The 23652-nt window shown below is 43.0% G+C and overlaps 2 protein-coding genes across 3 annotated transcripts in view; one reads left to right on the top strand and one right to left on the bottom strand.

The window, feature by feature from the left end:
- Positions 1–21560, bottom strand: part of dhrs13b.1 (dehydrogenase/reductase (SDR family) member 13b.1) — a 40042-nt gene extending 18482 nt beyond the window's left edge. The window contains exons 1-2 of one of the 2 annotated variants that reach the window (XM_029171875.3): positions 21368–21543; positions 8948–8985 (exon numbers count right to left, since the gene is read on the bottom strand). Coding sequence is in view for 1 of the 2 variants with exons in the window: in XM_029171874.3 (XP_029027707.1) it covers positions 21368–21494 (127 nt within the window). In the remaining variant the exon portion in view is untranslated. Of the gene's footprint in view, positions 1–8947; positions 8986–21367 lie in introns of both variants that reach the window. The other variant, XM_029171874.3, reaches the window with a different exon arrangement.
- On the top strand, positions 18980–20938 carry LOC129605049 (syncytin-2-like). Its single transcript, XM_055514224.1, has 2 exons — positions 18980–19891; positions 20018–20938. Exons 1-2 carry the CDS (start codon positions 19112–19114, stop codon positions 20453–20455), a joined length of 1218 nt encoding a protein of 405 aa, XP_055370199.1. The 5' UTR covers positions 18980–19111; the 3' UTR covers positions 20456–20938.
- Positions 21561–23652: the final 2092 nt, after the last annotated feature.

Genomic DNA, 23652 nt, shown 5'->3' with positions numbered 1-23652 from the left:
AAAGCCAACTTTATTTTTAACCAATGCACCAGCACTATAATGCTGGATAAGTTACCGTCACAGTTCAATTTGCAGACCACAAAATGAACGGGTAGGATTCATACTTATGTTGAAAGCATAGTTTCTGGAGTGGAACAGGTTCAGTCATGGGCAGTTGGCTGGGGAGATGTGAGGATCTTTTTTGTCTTCACGTGTTGGAAGACATCGGAAGCAGTGCAGCTGCTGTACAGATGGAGGATGCAGCTGTTTTCCTTGACACCACTCTAGAAGGTATAAAGAATAGAATGGCAGATTAATGAAATGACCAGTATTTCCTATGTATCTCACAACATTTACAGATCTAAACAATAAATAGAGGTAGTTAGATTAGTTTTAATGGTGTTTGGAGCAAACACGTTTTCAACTTATTTTATAGTGCTGGTTTGTTAAATCTTAGAAAGGAGGTGATTAATGTCATGGTGTCAGGTTGCTCAAATTCTGCTCAGAGGGCCGATGGGACAGGGATGTTTACAAGTTCCTCCATAGAACAACCTGAGTCCAGCAGGACTTTATTGAAGATGGTCTCCATCACATTTTCCACATAATCTGCACCATAACACTAGAGTTACAAATTACCCGTCAACAGTTGAAAATATCAAAATAAGTTGACCAACTGCATACAGAGTAAATACATAGACAATAATATAGATCAGATTATGAATACCACAACTACTGAAATGTGAAATGCAAAATCTCTGTCAAATAAAACTGCATATTGGCCAACAAATGATTATACTGCTGTTAAATGTACATAAATTTGCTCCTGAGGTGAGCACTCTTCTTCTCTTCTACAAGGTAGCCGCGTGTCAGTTTGAGAAGCAACCTCCTCGCGTTTCGGTAGCTGGCATGCGTCAGCCTGTATAAAAAACATGTCACGTTTACAGCTAAAGTAGCTGACTAGATAAGCAACAACACACATGTTAGACTTAGATAGAACCTGCCATAACCCAAATTCAGGGGTCCACTCGGGCTACAACATACACACGACAGGCTCGGTAGTAATTAGAAGCACAGCTGACTCTCACAATTTACTAGCGCTAGCCGCTAACGCTAGCCGCTAATGCTAGCCACTAACGCTGCGCTACTATCGCGCTAGCAGCTATAATGTGAGCTGAGTGAATGACCTCAGTACCATATATCACACGATTCGAACCTCACAAATGCTGGAGAGGCTTGGACTCATCCAAATTGCGTGGCAACGCAACGGTTCTAGCAGTTAGCATTCCTTACACAAAAGGGAAGCTACATTATAAACAGAGAAACTTCTGGAGTACATTTTGATACATAAAATGTTAGATTAACAGTTTAGTAATTACCCACACATGCTTCCTCTAGGGCCGCACGGCGGTGGGTAGCACTGTCGCCTCACAGCAAGAAGGTTCTGGGTTCGATTCCCGGAGGCGGCCCTGGTGCCTTTCTGTGTGGAGTTTGCACGTTCTCCCCGTGTCTGCGTGGGTTCTCTCCGGGTTCCTCCCACAGTCCAAAGACCATTAGGTTGATTGGCTTCTCTCCATTGCCCGTAGGTGTGAGTGTGTGAGTGAATGGTTGTCTGTCTATGTGTTGCCCTGCGATGGACTGGCGACCTGTCCAGGGTGTACCCTGCCTCTCGCCCGTTGCCAGCTAGTGGCCCTGCACTAGGGAGTAAGCGGTTAAGAAAATGGATGGATGGACATAGATCTATGCATATATATTGTTATACATAATCATATAATACTTAATAGCCGTGCAACTATCAAGCATCATAGTGATAGTGATAACAGTAAATGTAATGTAAACAGTAATGTCCAGCCAAACACTGTGTATGGGGTGGGAGGTGTTGTCTAGGATAGAGAGGAGTTGGACCAGCATCCTCCTCTCAGCTACAGCATGTAGGGGGTCCAGCTCCACCCCCAGAACAAAACCAGCCCTCCTGATAACTTTGTCCAGTCTGTTACTGTCTGCTCCATTCATGCTGCTGCCCCACAGACCACAGCGTAGGTCACTACACTCGCCACCACAGACTCATAGAACATCCTCAGCATGGACATTAAACGACCTGAGCCTCCTCAGGAAGTACATCCTGCTCTGAGCCTTCTGGTTCACAGCTGAGGAGTTCTTTTTCCAGTCCAGTTTATTGTCCATGTACACTCCCAGGTATTTGTACTCGGTCACCACCTCCACCTCTTTCTTTTTAATAGTGAGGGGGGTGACAGCACTCAGATTTCCTAAAGTCGATCACCAGCTCCTTAGTTTTACTGATGTTCAGTTGGAGGTGGTTCTGTCCACACCAGTCCACAAAGCTGTCCACCGCTTCCTGGTACTCTGTGACATCACCCCCCTGGATACGTTCTACAATAGCAGAGTCATCAGAGAAGTTCTGGAGAACAGGACTCTGAGTGGTACCTGAAGTCTGAGGTGTAGAGGGTGAAGAGGAAGGAGACAGGACTGTCCCCTGTGGAGCTTCTGTGCTGCAGACCACGGTGTCAGACACATAGTTCTGCAGGCGGATGTACTGGGAGCGGTTGGTGAGTTAGTTCATGATCAATGAGATCAGGGGGGCTCAACCTGCATGTCCACTGGACTGGTTTAACAACACGGACGCTCTGTACAAGAAGGGCCAGAGATGCCTACACCTGCTGAAAACATCGAGGTCCTTTGGTGTGGGCAGACAGCTGCTAAGGACTTTTTATGACACTGTGGTGGCCTCAGTAGTCCTTTATGCAGTTGTGCGCTGGACAGGGGGCAGTACAGGAAAAGACAGAAAGAGACTTAACAAGCTGGTTAAGAAAGTCTGTCCTGAGCTGCACACTAGAGTCCATCAAAGAGGTGGCAGACAGAAGGATGTTGGCTAAACTAACATCCATCATGAACAACCCTTCCCACCCACGCACCACACTGTAGAGGCTCTGACCAGCTCCTCCAGACTGTTACACCCACAGCGCTGGAAGGAGCACTAGCCCAGGTCATTCCTCCCCACAGCCAATAGACTTTACAACATAACACCACAGCGACACAATATGTACCTTCACGGTGTGCCCATTCATTTGGTTGTCGTGTAACTCACAATACCATACACATCATTAAATATCAACGTGCATTTTTTTTACACTGTGTAACTGAAGACATGCAATACCTCATTAACCGTCCATCTGCCACCCATAAATATGCTGTATGCCCTGCTGTAAATATGCACACATGCAATGTGTTACCTCTTCAATTTTACTTTTTATTTAAAGTTTTATCTGTTTAATTTTTTTCTTGTACAGTCAATACTTCTGCCTATTCTGTTGTATCCTGTTTTTGTCTGTTGTCTTCTTGCTGCTGAAAACAATTTATTATTGAAAAAGAATTTATTGTGCAATAACCTGCGATCTCAGCCATCCATCTGCCACCCATAAATATGTTGAAGGCCCTGCTGTAGATAATAACTGTATAATATAATAATTTAACTTTATTGATCCCACATTGCGGAAATAACCTCTGCATTTTTACCCAGGGTGTTCCCCCGCCTCTCGCTCAAACACAGCTGGGATAGGCTCCAGCCCCCCATGGATGAATTTTTACCCATCCCCTGAGAGGAGCACTGAGAAAAGAGGCAAATTATTATTTAAATTATAAGTTTAAAAGGTTTGCTAATTAACCTGTGTCGTGTTTCATTTATTGTACGGTGAGATTTTTGCCTGGCTCTTACGGTAGGTCTGCAATAAAGAAAGGCATCAGACCACCAGTAAGCAAGTGGATATTTGAGTGGACGCTCTAATAATAATGATAAGAACAATAATAATAAAGATAACAATCTCAATACAGTAATTTAAAATAACGATGTTAACAGCATTCGTGTTGCGAGTCAGCTTCCATGCCGCCAGAGGGCACTCTGGTTCACCTTGCATTAATGCCCTCTTGGCTGATTCTTTGTTTTTTCATTTCCTGTGGTGTCATGTCCTGTTATTAGGTTGATTAGTGTCACCTGTTTTAGTGAGTATTTAAGTTTCTGGTTTGGGTACAGTCTTGGTTGGTTCGTCATTGGTGTTACACTGAGGGTGCTGTTAGAAGTTGTTTCTGTTTTGTAATCCAGTCTAGTCCTGTCCCTGGTCAAGATTTGTCTAGTCTCTATGTTGTCCTTGTGGTTGGTGCATTACCTGTTACATGTCATTGTGTCATCGTGCTCTCTGTCCAGGTTTGTGTGGTTGTTCTGAGTGTGTTAGGTATTGTTTGCATGTTCTGTGTTCTTAGTAGAGTCATTTAGTTTCATGCTCGGCAGTGATCTTTTGTTACTCAGTAAGTTTTATGTGTTAGTTTTGCATTCCTAATTTCTGCCCTGTCCTGCATACGCAGCATCATTAGTTTGTATTGTCCTCTGTCCATATGTTTTAATTATTAAACCATTTATTGTCAGTTATGTCTGTGGGTCGTTGCATTTGGGTCTTCCCTCCCAGTTCAGTTTGTAGGCCATTGTAGCCTGTTTTCCCGCTCAGTGAGCGTGTCTTAGAATACTGTTTAGGTCCAGTTTGACCCTTGCCTGTAACAATTCGTGAGATTTAAAAAGAAAAATACAAATTCCCTAAAATGCTTACATGGTGTATTTATTGTCCAAATATTTTGTTGTTGTTATGCATCAGGTGACAAATAAATAAATGTCAGCTATCAGATATTGTAATTACCATGGTAAGCACACCACAATTATTACTGATAGTCGCGTCAACATTTATTCCCTAGAAATTGAGCATCTTAACACTGTGAAAACTAAATGAGAAATAAAATGCATGTCTCAACTCTAATACATTTCAAAGGTACAATAAATTTGCATAAGGAATATTTACCGTGTTCGCCATATCACCAGTGGTACAGTGGCAGCGGTTCAAAGTGACTAGGGTTTTTACTGCAGTACTGCCGCGTCGCCACGGCGCAGCGAGTGCGTCGCTGACTAAAGATTTTTAATCCTGCAGCCGGCTGGAAAAAATCAGGACGCTAGTCTCGTTTTAACCACCAGGTGGCGCAGCGTTGATTAGAAGCCTCCAAAGCACTACAGCGTAACTGAGGTCCGACTGTTCATTTCTACCTGTAACACACATATATTACACCAGACCTATTTTACTATTAAGTATCTGTTGTGTGCTAAAACATGGGGAGTATGAAGGGCAACAACTTGTTGATGGCTTAGTTATTTTCTGTTCACTGCGAAGTTATAATTGTTCTGTGTGGTTTAAAACAGGCAGCGCCACAGCAGCAACAAATTCTTGTTTTCATTCTCCTCAGCTTTTTCGTGTCTTTAAATAGAAGGCGTCTCTTAAAAATACGTACACACCCACCGCTCTAACATCTGATACAACATATTGGCTTCACATAATACCATGATTATGCGTCGCGGTTTAATTAATATAATTTGAATGCGCAAGTAAAGACGTAGAGCGCAGTCCATCTGCGACTACAGCCGCTTATTTAGGTTTTAAACTTCCACAACTTGTTAATGAATGTTTTCCAATTGTCGTAGATTTTACGTAAATAACCGTAATAATCATAGGAATTTGTTTTACAGCAGTTGTCGATCGTAATTTTGACAGGACGCCAGAAATCAGCAGATCTACAGCGACGCATTACAGCAACATGTTTGTTCCTACGCGTTTACTCTGTGTCTGCAGAACTGCAGTTTGACTTGTTTTGACTGTGCGTGTCATTGTAACTGAGTGGCTGAGAGCACTTATTCCGCCCATGTACGTTTCAACATTTTCATTTCCCATCCGTCCATCCAGCCACTTTCACCGGCGTTTTCGTTTCTCTTTCGATGAGCGGCAAACGGATTTTAATCAAAGCACCGCCTTACAAACCAATAAAACAGGCAAAAATATTTGTTTTTTACAAAAAGACACGGAATTGGAGTTAATGTTTTTATTGTTTAGAGACAAACGGAAAACACAAAAAGTCGTTCTCTCGTTACCTCTGCTTATAATTTGGTGGAGACATCAAACTTTTACACAAACACGTGACGTGTTTCGGAGTCATGTGTCCAGACAGAGAGTGACCAATACACAAATGTATGGATGTGCAAATGCGGGCTACGAGAGGAACGGGGCAGTGGTGCACGAGATGTAGCGAGAATTTGTTTTGACTGTGCGTGTCATTGTAACTGAATGAGTGGCTGATGTGACTTATTCGGCCCGTGTACGTTTCAAAACTTTGATTTCCCATCCGTCTATCTATCCTGAATAAAAGCACCGCATTACAAACCAATAAACTGAACAAAAATATTTTTTAACAAAAACACACGGACTTGAATTTTAAGCTGTTTTTTTCGTTTAGAGAAAAACGAAAAACCTCTGCTTTTAATTTTTAATCGAAGCTCATCCGTGGACGGGTCGCGGGGCAGCAGTCTTAGCAGAGAGCTCCAGACTACCGCTCCAATGAAACACGAGATCGAATGAAATGTGATGTGTTTCATACTCAGATGACTTGGATCTGAGTTCGACCAAGCTTTTGCTTGTCTCATGTTTGCTCACAGTCGCAAAGGAAATCTACACACCCCTCCCCCCTCCTTCGTAGAGGCGCATAGACATGCTAATGTGTTGCTACTACTCGATCAGCAGGTGAGAAATACTTCAGCTTCAGGACAAAGCTCCGTGGGAGACAGGGCAGCATCGGGCGGCGTGATCAGCTGCAGGTCTAAGACTCATTAATGCAGCAAGTAGTTTGTTCTACATACGTTTACTCTGCAAAAATAAACGTATGTATTTATCGTAGCTTTCTGATCTAAGTTATTTGTAGCACTTCGACATTCGTTTAAAATATGCAGTGCTTTTTAAAATGAAAATACTAATATTATTATTTATTACCTTTATTGTAAACACAGTATTAATTGCACAATTTGGACTGGCGAAGATTTGCGCTTCTTTCATAATAATCATGGATAATCAAGGAAGAAACTGCAGTTCATACTTGTTATTCAGGGACGGTTTAATAAAGATTCAGTATGGTTTTTGACTGAACTGTCAGCCAAGGTACGTGCATTATCAAATGAATGCGCCTGTCAGCGGGGAAGACATCAACTCTATTCAGTCGCTCTTCAGTCGCTGCTGCCGTCTCCTCCCCAGTTCACACACCTTAACACTAGGACTACTGGGTTTTCTAAATATACCAGTTCCTACTACAAGGTGTTCCTACGAAGTTAACCAGCTGTTTATTTTGTTATTACTCCTTTCACCTGTACCTCATAAAGTCATTGCAGAGCTACAGCCATGTTCCCACAAAGTTAACCAGCTGTTTATTTCGTTATTCCCTCTTTCATGTCCTTCTGTTGAATGAAAGTGGGCGTGGCCATCCACGTCCCAGAGCGGTGACACTGGGGGAAGGGCATCAACACGCAGGACAAAGATCTGCGTTTCTCTGCTGCTACAGCCTCGGCTGCGTTGTGTTGTTAGTCTCCCTTTCACCTGTACCATATGAAATGTGTTCCTACGAAGTTGCTCAGCCGCTTTTAGAATTCCCCATGCAGGTTTGAACAGGGCAAACATTATTTTTATTTACAAAAAAAAATTAATACGTTTACAGATTGACCGGTGATGCCGCACAGGTTGCTCTCAGTTAAAACAGCTGTTTGAAGCAGGGAAAAGCTAGTTAGCTGTCCTTGTCGATGCCTTGACAATGTTTTAGCATCGGTTAGATCTCTGAGCCCCGACTTTTATGTCTTCTTTGGATTAAAAAACAAATGTTGAATGTTCTCAAATAATATAATATTGCCGCCCTCCGCGGCTCCCAGTGTTTGTTTTTTTCATTTAAAACGTGGGTGTTACCGGTGGCAGACCTCTGGTCTAGATCATTCTTATTCACTTTTTTAAATTGTAGTAGTGTAACCTTAGTTAGTATTCCTTTTTATTTTTTTTTATTTTATGTTTGGGAAACGTGACATTTCAGCTACTGTGATTTTATTTGTCATCAACATTAGTTCCTACCTGTCCTTGTTGACGGGGGACAGGAAAAAGGTGACGCGCGTTGGATAAGAGCGGCGTAAAGACAAAAGTGTACATGTGCCGTACTGTCTTGCCGTGTGGTGCATTAAAGAAGCATTCCACGTAAAGAAAATTGCCCGTACCAACAGCAAGAAATCAGGGTTACAGTAGCTTGTCTGCCATAAATCGAACGCTGCACGCGGGAGGGCGCACCGTTTAGCTTCCTATTTTCGGTTTTAAACTGCCATAATTTGCCATAATTTACTTACGTTCATAACTTCATACTATAACGCGACCAGCGGTTCGTGGTCTTGGCGATTCATGCACTAAGTAATACAACGTTGTCATCTCGTGATGACATGATGATGATAAGACGCTGTTTTTCCAATAATTAATATAAAAAAACTGCTTCCACTCAGACTCGAACCCCGGACAAAAAAAAACGTTGTGGCCATGCACGTTAACCACTAGGCCACCCAAGACCTGATCATTGGTTGTTCTACAAGAGGCTACATGACGTAAGCAACTACGATGTTTCAGGACCAAGAGTGGGAGTCAATCGCCACCTACAGGCCAGAAGGACGTAACACACTCCTCCCGCAGTACAAACCCAGTACAAACGCAGTACAAGCAGTACAGTACCCCACTGACGCGGCAGATTTGAAACCCAAACACGGTGGGGGTAGACACTTTTACCGGCTGCCTCTGTAGTTAACAGATTGTATAAGTGCGACATCTCTTTTAGCACTAATTAATATTCTCTCTTTTACTGTGGCGACTACTCTCCCTCTCTATCTAACTCCTTACTTTCGCGGCTACTCTCTGTCTGTATAATTTCCGGGCAATAAATCCGGTCACATGACACAGGTAAATGTAAAATACATAAATTAAACCTTGCATTCATGTTTATCACAATATGGCAAGTCATTGTACTCTGTCTATATTCAGTACTCACCTCCAGTTTGTTGACAGATTGTCTGATCACTTACCGGTATCACTTCTCCAGCATGCCCTTCTCGCTGCAGCTCTAGCAGGGAACAGAGGCGAGGCAGTAACAGAAACATGAGCAAGAGAACCAAGAGGAAACAGGAACCAAAGACTGAACTTGAGTGAGGAGCGAAGCATGAGCTGGCGATCGGTGGGGCGTTGGTGAAGAGACAGGAGCTGGCGTTGAGCCACCCTTGCCTACCCTTGCGTAGGCGGGCATGGTGCTGAAAGCGCTCTAATTCTTCCCGCCTCGAGCACAACCAGTCATAAAGTTCTCCCACATCGGGGTAGTCTTACCACCAGTATTCCTCCTCCAAGATTGAGATCGCCTCGTCCACTCAATGCAGCTGGAGCGAGCTCCATGTAACAGAAGTGGAGGTCTGCAGGCAAGTTGGTCCAGGTGAAATCCATAGTAAAAACAAAACGTCTCCACCAAAAATGATCAAAGCAAAAAATATTTGCAAGCTGGAGGCTGGCTTGGCAGCCAGCCAAGAAGGTAACTTTGTCAAACATTCCACCACTCACTGTCGATGAACTGTTAAGCAGAGAAAACATGGCAAAATTGTCTCACCGTTTGGAAAACTACCTTCAACCGGAGGACAACCATAGCTCTGGCATGTGGTCTCACACACACGGCAAGTTTACATGGAGCTGAACAAGAAGGACAAGGACCTAAATTTGATCTTTAAACTGAGAATTGGTGACTTAGATTATGTACTGTTTGCTACGTCAGAAGCTATGAAATTTTTTGGTTGTGGCAAAGAAGGACATCTAATCAGATCCTGCCCAAACAAAGCTGAGGGCAATTTCCACTCTGCTGCAGGAGGCATTGCCGCCGAAAATGGTGGCAATCCAGCTGAATCACCTGATCTGAACCCTATAGAGCTAGTTTGGCATCTCATGAAAGACTTCATTCGCAGAGAAGCCAAGCCCAGGACTGACAACAAGATATACTCTGATTACTAGTTTAGCAAAAGTCCTTCCAATAATTGTACAAAGCCAGGGAGGGCATAGAAGAAGGTGATATACACTTCAGCAACTACACTTTAAACTGTGCAGTAGGTGTCTCACTCAAACGTCACTGGTTTTCATGGTAAAATACAGTATATTTTGTAGTGATGTGTCGTTCGTGAACGATTTGTTCAATATGGACTAATCTTTTATATGACTAGGGAGGAACGAGTCCTCTCAGTGAACGTGTGTTTGTAAATAAATACTTGCGAACATTATATCAACATATTAATATTGTGGTCCTGTATACTCTGCCACTATCATAAAATATAATAATAATAATAATAATAATAATAGGCGTAATATGACGCTTATGTTTGATCGTTGCTCGTATTCCATTTAAGGCAGTAGCTGAATGAGAACGAGGACTGAATAAGTGTGCTGGTAATTGCTACGATCTTATGTCAATAAAATATAAAATGTATATAAAAACTATAATATATTGTATTAAAAAAATGTATATAATTTTTTTTTTAATGGGAGCCACCCCCCGCGGTCATCCTTATTCACTTTTTTAAACTGTAGCAGCTTGTCTGCCACAAAGGGAATGCTTTACACGCAACCACGCACCGTTCTAAGCATGCAGCTTCTTATTTTTAGTTTAAAACTGCCATAATTTGTATATACTACTATACTACATACTATAAAAATCTTCCATGCACTAAATAATGTGGTGATGTTGTCTCGTGGGTCAAATGATAATGATGAGACGCTATTTTTCCATCCATCTTCTATTCCGCTTAATCTTACGTGGGGTTGCGGCTACGGACGAGAGGCAGGGTACAGGTCGCCAGTCCATCACAGGGCAACACACAGACAAACAACCATTCATACACACACTCACACCCATGGACAATGGACCCAATGCATGGGAGGAAGCCGGAGAACATGGAGAGAACCAACGCGAACATGGGGAGAACATGCAAGTGGGTGAGAGAAGGGTCCTGGCTAAACTGACATCCATCATGGACCAGGACTCTCACCCACTGAAGGACTCACTGTCTGCTCTGGAGCAGCTTCAGTAGCAGACTGATCCACCCTCGCTGTGTGAAGGAGAGATTCCGCAAATCTTTCCTACCTGCTGCTATCAGACTGTATAATCGGAACTGTTAACTACCTCCCACTACATTCACTCACCCACTGCATCAGTGGTTACCTAGTAATCGCCTCCACATCACCCACAGGGCTCATCCACCCCTACCTCACACACAATCACAGCAGATTAGGTGAGAAAGGAGCTAAACAAGCTTCATCCAACTAAGGCTACAGGACCTGATGGAATCAGCCCAAGGGTGCTGAAAGTCTGTGCTCCCCAGGACACCACACAGTGTCCTCCAACACATCTTCAACGCGAGCCTGCAGCTAAAGAGAGTTCCTCTTGAGTGCAAGAAGTCATGCATCGTGCCACTGAATAAGACGCCACGTCCCAGAGTCCTCAACGACTACAGACCCGTGGCGCTGACCTCTCACATCATGAAGGCTTTCGAGAGGCTGATCCTGGACTCCATGCGTTCTCTGGTCAAATCCTCAGTTGACCCCCTCCAGTTTGCATATCAACCCCATCTAGGAGTGGATGACGCCATCATACATCTGCTCCATCGCACCTACAACCACCTGGACAAGCTTCGCGTCTCAGTAAGGATCATGTTCTTTGATTTCTCCAGTGCATTTAACATCATCCAGCCTGCACTGCTAGGGGGGGAAATTGAAGGACATGCAGGTGGAGCCCCCCCCCTGATCTCATGGATCACAGACTACCTCACCAACCGCCCCCAATATGTCCGCCTGCAGAACTGTGACTCTGACACCATGGTCTGCAGCACAGGAGCTCCACAGGGGACAGTCCTGTCTGCTTCCTCTTCACCCTGTACACCTCAGACTTCAGGTACCAGTCAGAGTCCTGTTCTCCAGAACTTCTCTGATGACTCTGCTATTATAGGACGTATCCAGGGTGGTTATGTCACAGAGTACCAGGAAGTGGTGGACAGCTTTGTGGACTGGTGTGGACAGAACCACCTCCAACTGAACATCAGTAAAACTAAGGAGCTGGTGATCGACTTTAGGAAATCTGAGTGCTGTCACCCCTCTCACTATTAGAAGGAAGAGGTGGAGGTGGTGACCGAGTACAAATACCTGGGAGTGTACATGAACAATAAACTGGACTGGAAAAAGAACTCCTTCAGCTCCACGTCCTTTAACGTTTGCAGCTCCATGCTGAGGATGTTCTATGAGTCTGTGGGTCCAGTGTTTTAGGCTGTGGTCTGTGGGGCAGCAACATGAATGAAGAAGACAGTAACAGACTGGACAAAGTTATCAGGAGGGCTGGTTCTGTTCTGGGGGTGGAGCTGGACCCCCTACATGCTGTAGCTGAGAGGAAGATGCTGGTCCAACTCCTCTCTTTAGACAACGTCTCCCCCCCCTACACTGTCTGCTGGACAGAGGAGCACCTTCAGCCAGAGGCTGATCAGTATCAGGTTCTCCACAGAACGCCACCAGAGATCCTTCCTACCGGTGGCCATCAGTCTGTCAAAATAATTGCAAAATGATGCAATAAAAAATAATTTAATACAGTTTTTTTAATCTTGAATTTAATCCCCCCTTGTACAATATTTGTGCAAATTCTGTGCATTATCATAGAAAAAACTCCCTTCTCACCCCACGCGGGTGGTCTCTCATCCACTTTCCAAGCTTGGGTCCTCTACCAGAGGCCAAGAAGCTTGAGGGTTCTGCGCAGTATCCTTGCTGTTCCTAGGACTGCACTTTTCTGGACTGAGATGTCAGATGTTATTCCAGGGATCTGTTGTAGCCATTCCTCCAATTTGGGGGTCACTGCCCCCAGTGCTCCAATCACCACCGGCACCACTGTGGCCTTCACCTTCCAAGCCTTCTCCAGTTCTTCTCTGAGCCCTTGGTATTTCTCTAGTTTCTCATGTTCCTTTTTCCTGATGTTGCCATCGCTTGGTATTGCCACATCCACTACTACGGCTTTCCTCTGTTCTTTGTCCACCACCACAATGTCTGGTTGGTTCGCCATTACCATTCTGTCAGTCTGGATCTGGAAGTCCCACAGGATCTTGGTTCGCTCCTTCTCTACTACCTTGGGAGGTGTTTCCCACTTTGACCTTGGGGTTTCCAGTCCATACTCCGTGCAGATGTTCCTGTATACTATGCCAGCCACTTGGTTATGGCGTTCCATGTATGCTTTCCCTGCCAGCATCTTACACCCTGCAGTTATGTGCTGGACCGTCTCAGGGGCCTCTTTGCACAGTCTACACCTTGGGTCTTGTCTTGTGTGGTAGATCTGGGCCTCTATGGCTCTGGTGCTCAGGGCCTGCTCCTGTGCAGCCAGGATGAGTGCCTCTGTGCTGTCCTTCAGCCCAGCCCTTTCAAGCCAGTATATATATATATATATGTTTACACAATGTGCTACACATTTTTCTGTGCAACATTTGTACAAACCTTTTCAAGACTTATAGTCATTACTGTGCAATAACCCTTCGATGACCTCGTACTCACTCTACCTGTACTGTACTAAAACGCACTGTTTTGTCGCTGTTGGAGAAATACTGCATTTAATCATTGAAACATTGTTGGAATTTATTTTGCTGATCTGCTCAAGCCTTGTCAGCTGTGCTATAGCCTTGAAGTTTTCTCCCTTCTGCTCTGCAAGAAATAGGGAGTACCAGTGTGTAGCATCCTTATCTGATGTGCCCAATGCTTGCTTTGTGCAGAGAATATTTCCTACGTACTGTGTGACGATGCACCTCCCAGAATGCATACATATTATGAGCTGAATCCTTGTCTTCTCTTCAGTGAGAGGAAGTTGCCTTTGCTGTAAACTGCTCACTCCTTGCAAGTAAAATCCTGAAGAAGGTCTCAACTGATTGTGTCTGCTTTATTTAAGATTTACGAAGGGAACTAACAATTTCCCTAACATAATTGGGATCCTCCTTGGGGGATCCCAAGATCCTCTCTTTGCAGGGACATCGAGTCGGCGACTGAAGTCTGTGCACAGCCAGGTTTGGAACCTGCAGAAAATCCTGGGAGGTGAATTCCTGCCCAGGTCAGACGTCGGCTGGTGGTCCGACGAGGCGAGGTGACGGGATCCTGAACCAGGGCCAGGACACAGATCAGGCGAGTATGAAAAGAGTAAATCCTAAGGTATCTTAAATTCCGTGAGTGGCTCACGAGGTAAAAGAAGACTGGGTCTTCAGAAAGTTCCGTGACGAGGTCACGAGGTAAAAGAGGACCGGGTCCTCATAAGAATTCCGTGAGTGGCTCACGAGGTAAAAGAAGACTGGGTCTTCAGAAAAGTTCCGTGACGAGGTCACGAGGTAAAAGAGGACGGGGTCCTCGTAAAATAGATTAATGATAGTTTGTCTGATTGAAGCAGCGGCAGAGTGGAAACCTAACGGTGTTAACGTAAACTCTGTGATCAGTTGAAGTAAATCAGACTATATAAATAAGTGTTATTGTTTGTCGGTCTCTAAGTGAATTTTAACTTCTTAGAGGAAGTCTCAGAGACCTTTTGTGTTGTGTGTCTGATTGAGATCAAAATTGAGAGGTTGGTTTACTGAGACAGCTGTGTCCGCAGGAAACTAGTTCCTGTAGAAGCTTGGCACAGTCGATGATCTCTGTGAACGCGGTGACTGATCGTTGATCTCAATCCTCATAGTGAAGCAAATTAAAGAACACTAAGGGTGAAAACCTTGAAGGTGATTCGAAATACATGTCTAAAAGACATTCTTAGTCGACTATAATAATATATATAAAACTTACCACAGTGGAAAAAGAAATTGGGATTTGATGGAAATTTAAAAAAAAAAAAAAAAAGTGTAAAAAATTGGTGGATAAAATAACAGTGATAACTAAAACTGTTTAAAGAAAGAGATGGGGAATATAATAAAGGGACCAGTTAAAAATTCATGCTATATGCATAACAAGATTTTGAATTCAAAATAAACACTAAAGTGGTGTAAAACTATGGAATAAATTAAGTGAAGACATAAAAAATATTAATGAAATGATAGAAATATAATAGAAACTATATAATAGATATAATTTAATAATTGTTTTATATTAATATAAAAAATAACCTATAATAGAACAAAAATAATATAATTGATGTGCTTAAATATAAAGGCATGCGTCAATTAAAATATAGGAAAGAACAAGCTCATTGATTAATTAGATGGAATGTTGTGGAAGTGGTGCACGAATATTAACATTCTGTTATAATTCCTTTTTGTTAAAATACTTTATGTGGTGTATGAAACTAACAGTCTATGTTCAGATATTGAATACAAATCAATGAAATGAAGCAAAAGCAACAATGTTTGTTGTAGAAAGTGAAGAATGCTGTTGGCAAGATAACAGTGGACAGAGAGGACGTGACAGAAAAAGGTTTAGAGGATGTGGTGGACGACCATTTAGGGTGAGAAAAGTGAGAGTGACGTTGATGAGGAAGAACCTCAAGTAAAAGTGTACTTATGTGAAAGATTGCATGATTACCCACAAGTTACCCTAACCATATTTGTCAAAAAGGAAATGAAAAGAGTGTATGATTGGAATCCAAAACAAGTGTGAATACAGCTCAATGACGGTGTGAAAGATAATAGCTCTGAACTGGACAACCCAGACTGTGCCCACAGCCCACCTTAGAGGAAATCAAAAATCAGCAACAGCGTGCTTAAGGTTTGGCAGAGAGACGCAGCCCATACTGCACGGCTGAGGCCACAGAGCAGCTGACTGTCCACAGAATGATTCTGCTGGAGCAAAGTGATGGGCGAGAGGCCGATGGGGTTCCAGTACCAGTGTAGATAACACTGAGGAGGGAGGTGAATGCACTGACACACTCCACAAGGAAGATACACACACACACACACACACACGCACACGCACTCACTGATGATGTCACAGCTAACAGCAATGAAGAATGCTTGCTATGCTTAGACTCAGAAATGCTCACAGCTAACTGCAATGAAGAACGCTTGTAACGCTTAGATTCAGAAATGATTTGACAATGTTTGTCAAATGTAGAAAAAAAACAACAACTTTATAAGTCATGTCAGAGACAATATTAGACTAATACACTCAGACCTGATGCAGAACAAGAAATAGCACTCGTCATAGACTCCCTGTTAAGAACTAAGATTGATGACTAAGTGTGATGGCTCTCCTTGCGATACTCCCATATTCCCAGTTAAAAAGGCTCCTCCTTCCACTGGCTGGAGGATGGTACAAGACCTTCAAGCTGTAAATAAGGCTGTACAACCAAGAGCAGTTGTGGTACCTGATCCCTACTCTCTTCTGAATAATTTAGACCCAGATAAGCAGATTTTTTCAGTTGTAGATATTAGTAATGCCTTTTTCAGCATACCAACACATCCAGACTCACAATTTTGGTTTGCGTTTACTTACAAAGGTCAGCGATACACATACACCAGGCTACCCCAAGGTTACTGTGAAAGCCCGACTATTTTCTCACAGTGCATGTCAGCGAATCTTGCTAAGTTTACACCCCCACACGGTAGTCAGATATTACTGTACGTAGATGATATTCTGGTGGCGTCAGAGACTAAAGAAGAATGCAGGAAAGACACTGTAGCACTTCTTTCATTTCTGGCAGAGAATGGCCACAAGGTCAGTAAAAACCAACTACAGCTGTGGAAGGAGGAAGTGAAATATTTAGCACACATCATATCAGCTGGCGGACAAAAACTAGATCCAGCTAGAGTCACATCTATATTAAAAGCACCTAAACCACAAACTAAAAAACAAATGATGTCATTTCTGGGCATGACAAATTACTGCAGAAGGTGGATACCAGATTATGCACATTTAACGGCCCCACTCCAAGAGCTGATGTTTAAAAAAGAAATACCAATGCACATGAAACTAGAGTGGTCGACCGAAGCTGAAGCCTCTTTCACACAACTTAAAGAAGCAATGACTCAGACAGGAGCGTTAGGTTTTCCTGACTATTCCAAACCCTTTGTGCAGACAGTAGACTGTAAAGGAGAATACATGGTCTCTGTGCTGGCACAACGATTCGGCATGCAAATGAGACCAGTGGCGTATTATTCTACACGACTGGGCCCAGTTGCCAGGGCATTGCCACCATGTGTAAGAGCAGTGGAGGCAGCAGCAGAAGCAGTGTTAGCATCATCCACCATTGTGCTATATCACCAACTGACTCTGCTGGTGCCACATGCCATCTCTATTTTGCTCCTGCAAGAAAAGATAAAACTACTGTCCCCAGCGAGACATTTGTCGTGTATGGCAGTCCTACTGGAACAGCCACACATGACAATAGAAAGGTGTACGGTTCTGAACCCATCGACCCTAATGCCCACAGAAATAGACGGAGAACCACATGACTGTTTAGTAGAGTGTTCAAAAGTCACAAAACCTAGGCCAGACTTACAGGACGACCCAATACCTGGTTCTGTATTTATCTATGTTGATGGATCAAGCACAAAGTCTGAAAGTGGAAAGACACAAAGCGGTTATGCAGTTGTAACTGATACTGAAACCTTGAAAGCTGAGCCGTTACCCCCACACTACAGTGCACAAGCAGCAGAAATAATTGCACTGACTGAGGCATGCAAACTTATGACAGGTCAGGTAGTTACCATCTATACTGACAGCGCATATGCCCACTCAACTATTCATATATTTGCCAGTCAATGGGAAAATAGAGGCATGATAACATCAACGGGAAAACCTATAATGCATGGTGATTTAATAAGAAATCTATTAAAGGCAATACAACTACCAGCCAAAATAGCCGTTTGTAAATTCACTGCTCATACTAACGCTAAAGACAGAGTGTCAAAAGGCAATGCTAAAGCAGATGAAGAAGCAAAAAGCGCTGCAAAGCGATGTTACACTTATCTCACTGACCCAGTGGACAGCACATTCTTGAAAGAAATGCAGGACAGCGCCCCCAAGTGTGAAAAAGACAAATGGACTCTTAAAGGAGCAACTGTTAATCCACAGGGTTATTATGTTTGACAAGAGGGGGAACCTGTCCTACCAACATCCCTCTATAAAGGAGCAGCAATATTGAGACGTGGGCCTTGCCATGTCTCAACTGGGGGGATGGTATGGATAAAAAACAAACTACTATACAGCTTATGCATTTACAAATTATTCTAAAAAAATGTTGTTCCCGATGCATCACTTGCTCTAAATATAACCCCTAAAGGAATTATTCGACAAACAAGAAGAACATTCCCTATAGCAGAATATCCATTTCATTATTTGCATATTGGATTTTTGTGAATTAACTAGCTGTCAATGTAAAAAGTAGTGTTTGACAATTATTAACCTTTTTTTCCAAATGGATAGATCCACTAGCTGTAGCAAAACTCTAGTATGATATAATACGATTTGGGATACTAGATCGAATTTGTAGTGAAAACGGACCACACAGATTTTTCCTACCTGCTGCTATCAGACTATATAACCAGAACTGTTAACTTCCTATTGCTACATTAACTCACCTACTGCATCAGTGATTTATGTAATAATTTCCTCTGTGCAACATTTGTGCAAATCAGTACAATATTTAAATTTATACAACCCTTCCAATTCCTTCCATATGTCAAAGGTGTTAAAACATCATAAGAAATGTTTTTCTGAAAATGCTTTTCAAGACGTGCCTTGCCCACAGGAGGGACCACTGTAGGTTGGAGACTGGGTGTTCACCAGAGTCATAAAGCGCAAGAACTGGACCTCACCTCGATGGGAGGCCCACATAGAGTGACGCTGACAACACCTACAGCCTGCAAAGTCGAAGGCATCTCCCGGTGGATACACAACACACACTGTAAAAGACAACAGGTACAGGCAACCGAGTAGTATTGTCCGTGAGAAAAAACCCAACTGAGGGAGGGGAAAAGTCTGCATACAAAGGGGGTCAGCAGCATTTAGAGCACTGGTCGTCTCAACGGCAGTGAAGAAACCAGCGGTACCTTCTCTCACTTAGGGGGACATTCTCATAAGGAGATACTGTGAGGGGACACTGTCCAGCCACGGGAGTTGTACTAACTGCCCTTGTACTGTTGATTGATGCTAGGCCACTCCCTGACCTCATCCAGGATGAGGAGAGACCTCCTGACCAGTATCACACTAACTTGTGGTATCGTTACATGAAGTTTCTTGCTAAACAGAGCACTCATAATTTTACTGAAAGTGGCTGTTATGTGTGTGGAAACATGCCAAAATCTGTTGCGAACCCCGATGTACAAATTCAGCCTGTAGACCCACAGCGAGAGCAATTATATCCTGACACTTTACGTTCACTGGTGTCACCTGATGCTTTCTATGCCTCTTTCCGAGGTCAAACGAAAGGGCTAGTTCCACGTCCTCCACCATACCAGGGTCGTAATTATACACGGTTTTTGAGTGCCAACTTCTCCACAGACATCTTATTTGATCATGTTCCTTTTCCTCCTCAGTTCAAGGGACACTGTTTCCAGAGCAGCAGCTTTTCTCTTTTAAAGAATAAGGATTTAGCCATCTCCGTAGGGGAAGTTCCCCTGAAACACTGCCAGACTGCGAAGATGCCTTGCACTCGCAGTGCCACCCATTTCAACACTTCTGAGGCACCAAAGGGGGTTCAGTGTGTCCCTTATTATGATGGTCCTGATTTCATGGGGACTCTCCCACAGTCTGATATCAATTATGTTTGTGGGCACACAATCTATGTGCATCTTCCACCCAATTGGGTAGGACGCTGTGCCCCTGTTTATGTTTCAGATGGCTCCTACGTGATAACACCACAGCAGATGACTCACAAGGGACGGCTACGGAAGCGAGAGATGGATCTGAAGGAAAGTGATCGGATCTGGGGATCAGACGTCCCCATGGACAAGAAGCTCTGGACTACAGGCCAGAAAGTGGCACTATCCCTATTTCCATGGTTGGGGGTAGGAAAAATCATGCTAAGAGTTGAAACCATAAATTACCGCATGACCCTGTTCTTCAATGTCACGGTAACGGCCCTTGCCAGTATAGATCGTCGTCTCACCGCCCTAACACTCCGTGAGTTACAGGACCGCCTGGTGTTAGATCTGCTCACTGCAAGCCAAGGTGGAGTGTGTGCAATAGTGGGCCCCAAGTGCTGCACATACATTCCAGGAGACGACCAAGACGCAAAGGTCACCCAACAGGCACTCCGTGACCTACAGCACATATCCAGTGTGCAGGCGGCTGATGTAGTGAAAGACAAATCCTGGTTTGATTGGTTTAGGTCTGGCACATGGACTGACATTCTGATGAAGATTTTTGGACCGATTCTACTCATTCTTTTGGTTCTGATGCTGATTGTGTTGTGCGTAATTCCCTGTTTGAGGGCCATGATCATCAGGCTGGTGAATCAAGGCCTTCTCAGGGTGTGCGCAGTCATGCACTCTCGGCAAATACTCTATACACCTTTGAAGTTCGATAACTGTGAAGAGGATCTCCACGATGTCGACGGAAATGGACGCTAAGCTGTAAATATTGTGCTTCTGTGCTTTTGACCCTGCCTACGATGTTGTAACATTTATCTCATGTTTTATGATGACTGCACTGAAAATCGAAAGAAGTTGTGCTGTTCTGATGTATGCATGATTGTTTAATAAATGTTTCAATGTTAAACAGGAGGGAAATGTTGGAGAAATACTGCATTTAATCATTGAAACATTGTTGGAATTTATTTTGCTGATCTGCTCAAGCCTTGTTAGCTGTGCTATAGCCTTGAAGTTTTCTCCCTTCTGCTCTGCAAGAAATAGGGAGTACCAGTGTGTAGCATCCTTATCTGATGAGCCCAATGCTTGCTTTGTGCAGAGAATATTTCCTACGTTCTGTGTGACTATGCACCTCCCAGAATGCAATACATATTATGAGCTGAATCCTTGTCTTCTCTTCAGTGAGAGGAAGTTGCCTTTGCTGTAAACTGCTCACTCCTTGCAAGTAAAATCCTGAAGAAGGTCTCAACTGATTGTGTCTGCTTTATTTAAGATTTACGAAGGGAACTAACAATTTCCCTAACAGTCGCTGTATTCTCTAAATCTGTACTTGCTTTTTTGTGAAGTAAGTTCCACTGTGGGACTATTAAAGATTTTTCTTATCTTATCTTATCTTATCTTATCTTATCTTATCTTATCTTATCTTATCTTATATATGTATATTTGTGTAATTTAAGTTAGCAACTCCTAAACATGCGGGTCCAGTCTTGGACTGCGGTCAAGTGAGCCGTCGTTCGTTCATCCGTCGTTCAGCCAGCCGCGCTTCAAAAACGTCTTGCGCCCGTATTACGCGCTTTACAGCAGAGCACAAAACACGCTCGTCGCGACTTCCTCTTTTTAAAGCTAACTGCACAGAGACGGTGGCGCTACATGTTAGCAAAATGCGCTCCTTACCTGTAACAATAACCGTCTTCCCTTGCAGCTTCACTGAACTTGAGAATCCCATTCCTCTGAACACAACATAGTACACAATCACGTAACACAAAACTACCACAGCTATAAAGCAAATCAACACTGACATCGCTGCTGCAGATTAGCTTTACTGTCAAGTAAGCGGTTGGACTACAGTTAATTCATTTTTCCGGTTTCGACTTTCAAAATACTATGCGTATATTTGTGAACCAAACTTGTTTTTACTGTTAGATTAGGTCCGTGTACTTTCTAACAGTTTGATTTCCCACTCCAGAATAAAAGGTGGGAAAACGAGAAAACGGGCCGGTTTTTTCCTCAAAACGAGAAAACGGGAAACGTTTTAAATCCAATTCCGCGTCTAGTTTTGAAAACGCCGTTTTCAGCTTGTTTATTTGTTTTTAACACGCTGCTTTGAGTAAATTCCGTCTTTCGCTCATATCAAGAGAAACGAGAAAATGGTTGTGATTTGTATTTTATCTTCTGGACAACTTAACCAGAAGACGGCTTGATTTCAGTCGATATTGTCTGGAAGGAAAATATAAAAATATAAATATAAATCCATTACTTAATTTGCGCTTGAGCACCGGCTTCCTGTCGTGGTTGTAGTCTTTTCAAGATAAGAGTCTTAGTTTCTTAGGCCGCGCTTCTTTCGTCTAATGTGCGTACTGTCAGAGCACACCTTACAGTGTGTTTGTGTGTGGGGGGGGGGTCTCTCGTTACAATACGAAGTTACTGGACTTACTGGGAGCTGTGGCTCCAGTTCTAAAACTGGCAGACCTTGTTCATACTCATAGTTCTTCACATTACACTATACATTTATGTTTATATATGTACAGCTGTATCAATTTTTAAACAGTTTAAACAGACAGCACCAGGTCAGACCACGGGGGTCATTTAAAGAAGTACGGAAATTAGAAAAGTTGCTGCTTAAGTTGTTATAACAGCAGTTTGCATATACTCCAGAATGTTATATTACAGTACATCACAGAAACAACTGAAACAAAGAGGTAAAAGCACTTTAGTAGCAAACTTTGTGAAAACTAACATTTGTGTCATTCTCAAAACTTTTGGCCATGACTGTATATGTATGTATATGTTTTGGGGAAGCAGTCTTGGTTTCTACAGTATTGGTTAAATTATTTTTTCTTGTCAAAGCAGTGATATTTCTGTTCAGGGAGTGAGGAGTCAAATTGAGAACTTGCTTGACGTCTTCCAAGACTTTTTAGAGGATTTAGTGAGCATTCAGAACTTATCAGATGCTTCCCAGTTCATGAGGGAAGCAAAGTCTGGGGAACTCAAACTCTTCACATGTTTAGTTTATGAAGATATAATTAGTTTTTTGCTGTTTTTTTCCAATGAAAACTGATGCTTTGTGGTGCATATAAAATTACAACTAAAACCATTAGTAACAAAAACTATTATTAGCCATGAGTTTAAGCATATAAACCTGAGTGAGATCAGTCATAACCACACAGGTTAGTACAGTATTTACCTTTTTCTTTTCTCCATGAGTGCAGCACGCTGCAGGAATATTGTTGGGTGTAAAGTATGCACTGAGCTGTGGCAGAATGGGTCAATGCTGTGCCTGAAATGGCTGGAGGAGCCTGTGTACACAGGTTTTAGGGTTGTGATTACGAAAAAATTGCCACTTTATTTTTTGTGTGATTGCTCCTGTTTATGCAATTTGTAGGTTGGTGTTTTATTGTCATGCAGTACCATCTTCTGTTAATTTTAATAAATGTTTTTTGTATTCAGGAAACAACAAAAAGGCCTTTGTTTGGCACTGTGTATTTCATGACTAACAATGCTGGACGGCTAACACACTCACAGGACCCGTACCACCATCAGCCTCTCTCCCAGTGCTCTACCGTGGTGTAGGTGTTGTTTTACTTGGACCAGGCCTCTACCAGACCACAGCCGCCACAAGGACAACATTCCTATGAATGATGAGTTTACTGTCACGGTTTTGCTCATTTACAGTATGTGCAGACATGTAGTTCCACATCTTCACTGACTTGTGGTGGTAATATTTGTATAGGCCACTGGGCCTCAACCAAAGGGCTTTAATTAATTACTCTGGGGATTGTAGAACACACAAATAGAATAACATTTGGCGCATCCACAGAGAGTCCGAAATTATTCTTTACTACACACATACGCCTGGGCCACACTTCTTCTATTGACCCCTGTGGTCTGACCTGGTGACAGTCTATTGTACGTTTCAACCTGTTCACCCACCTGGACATCTGTGTCGCCCATCTTAATCG

This window comes from Betta splendens, chromosome 13 (assembly GCF_900634795.4).
Source record: "Betta splendens chromosome 13, fBetSpl5.4, whole genome shotgun sequence".
NCBI classification, from domain to species: Eukaryota; Metazoa; Chordata; class Actinopteri; order Anabantiformes; family Osphronemidae; genus Betta; species Betta splendens.
The sequence above is the reverse complement of the archived record's forward strand: the minus strand, read 5'-3'. Positions and strand labels throughout refer to the sequence as shown.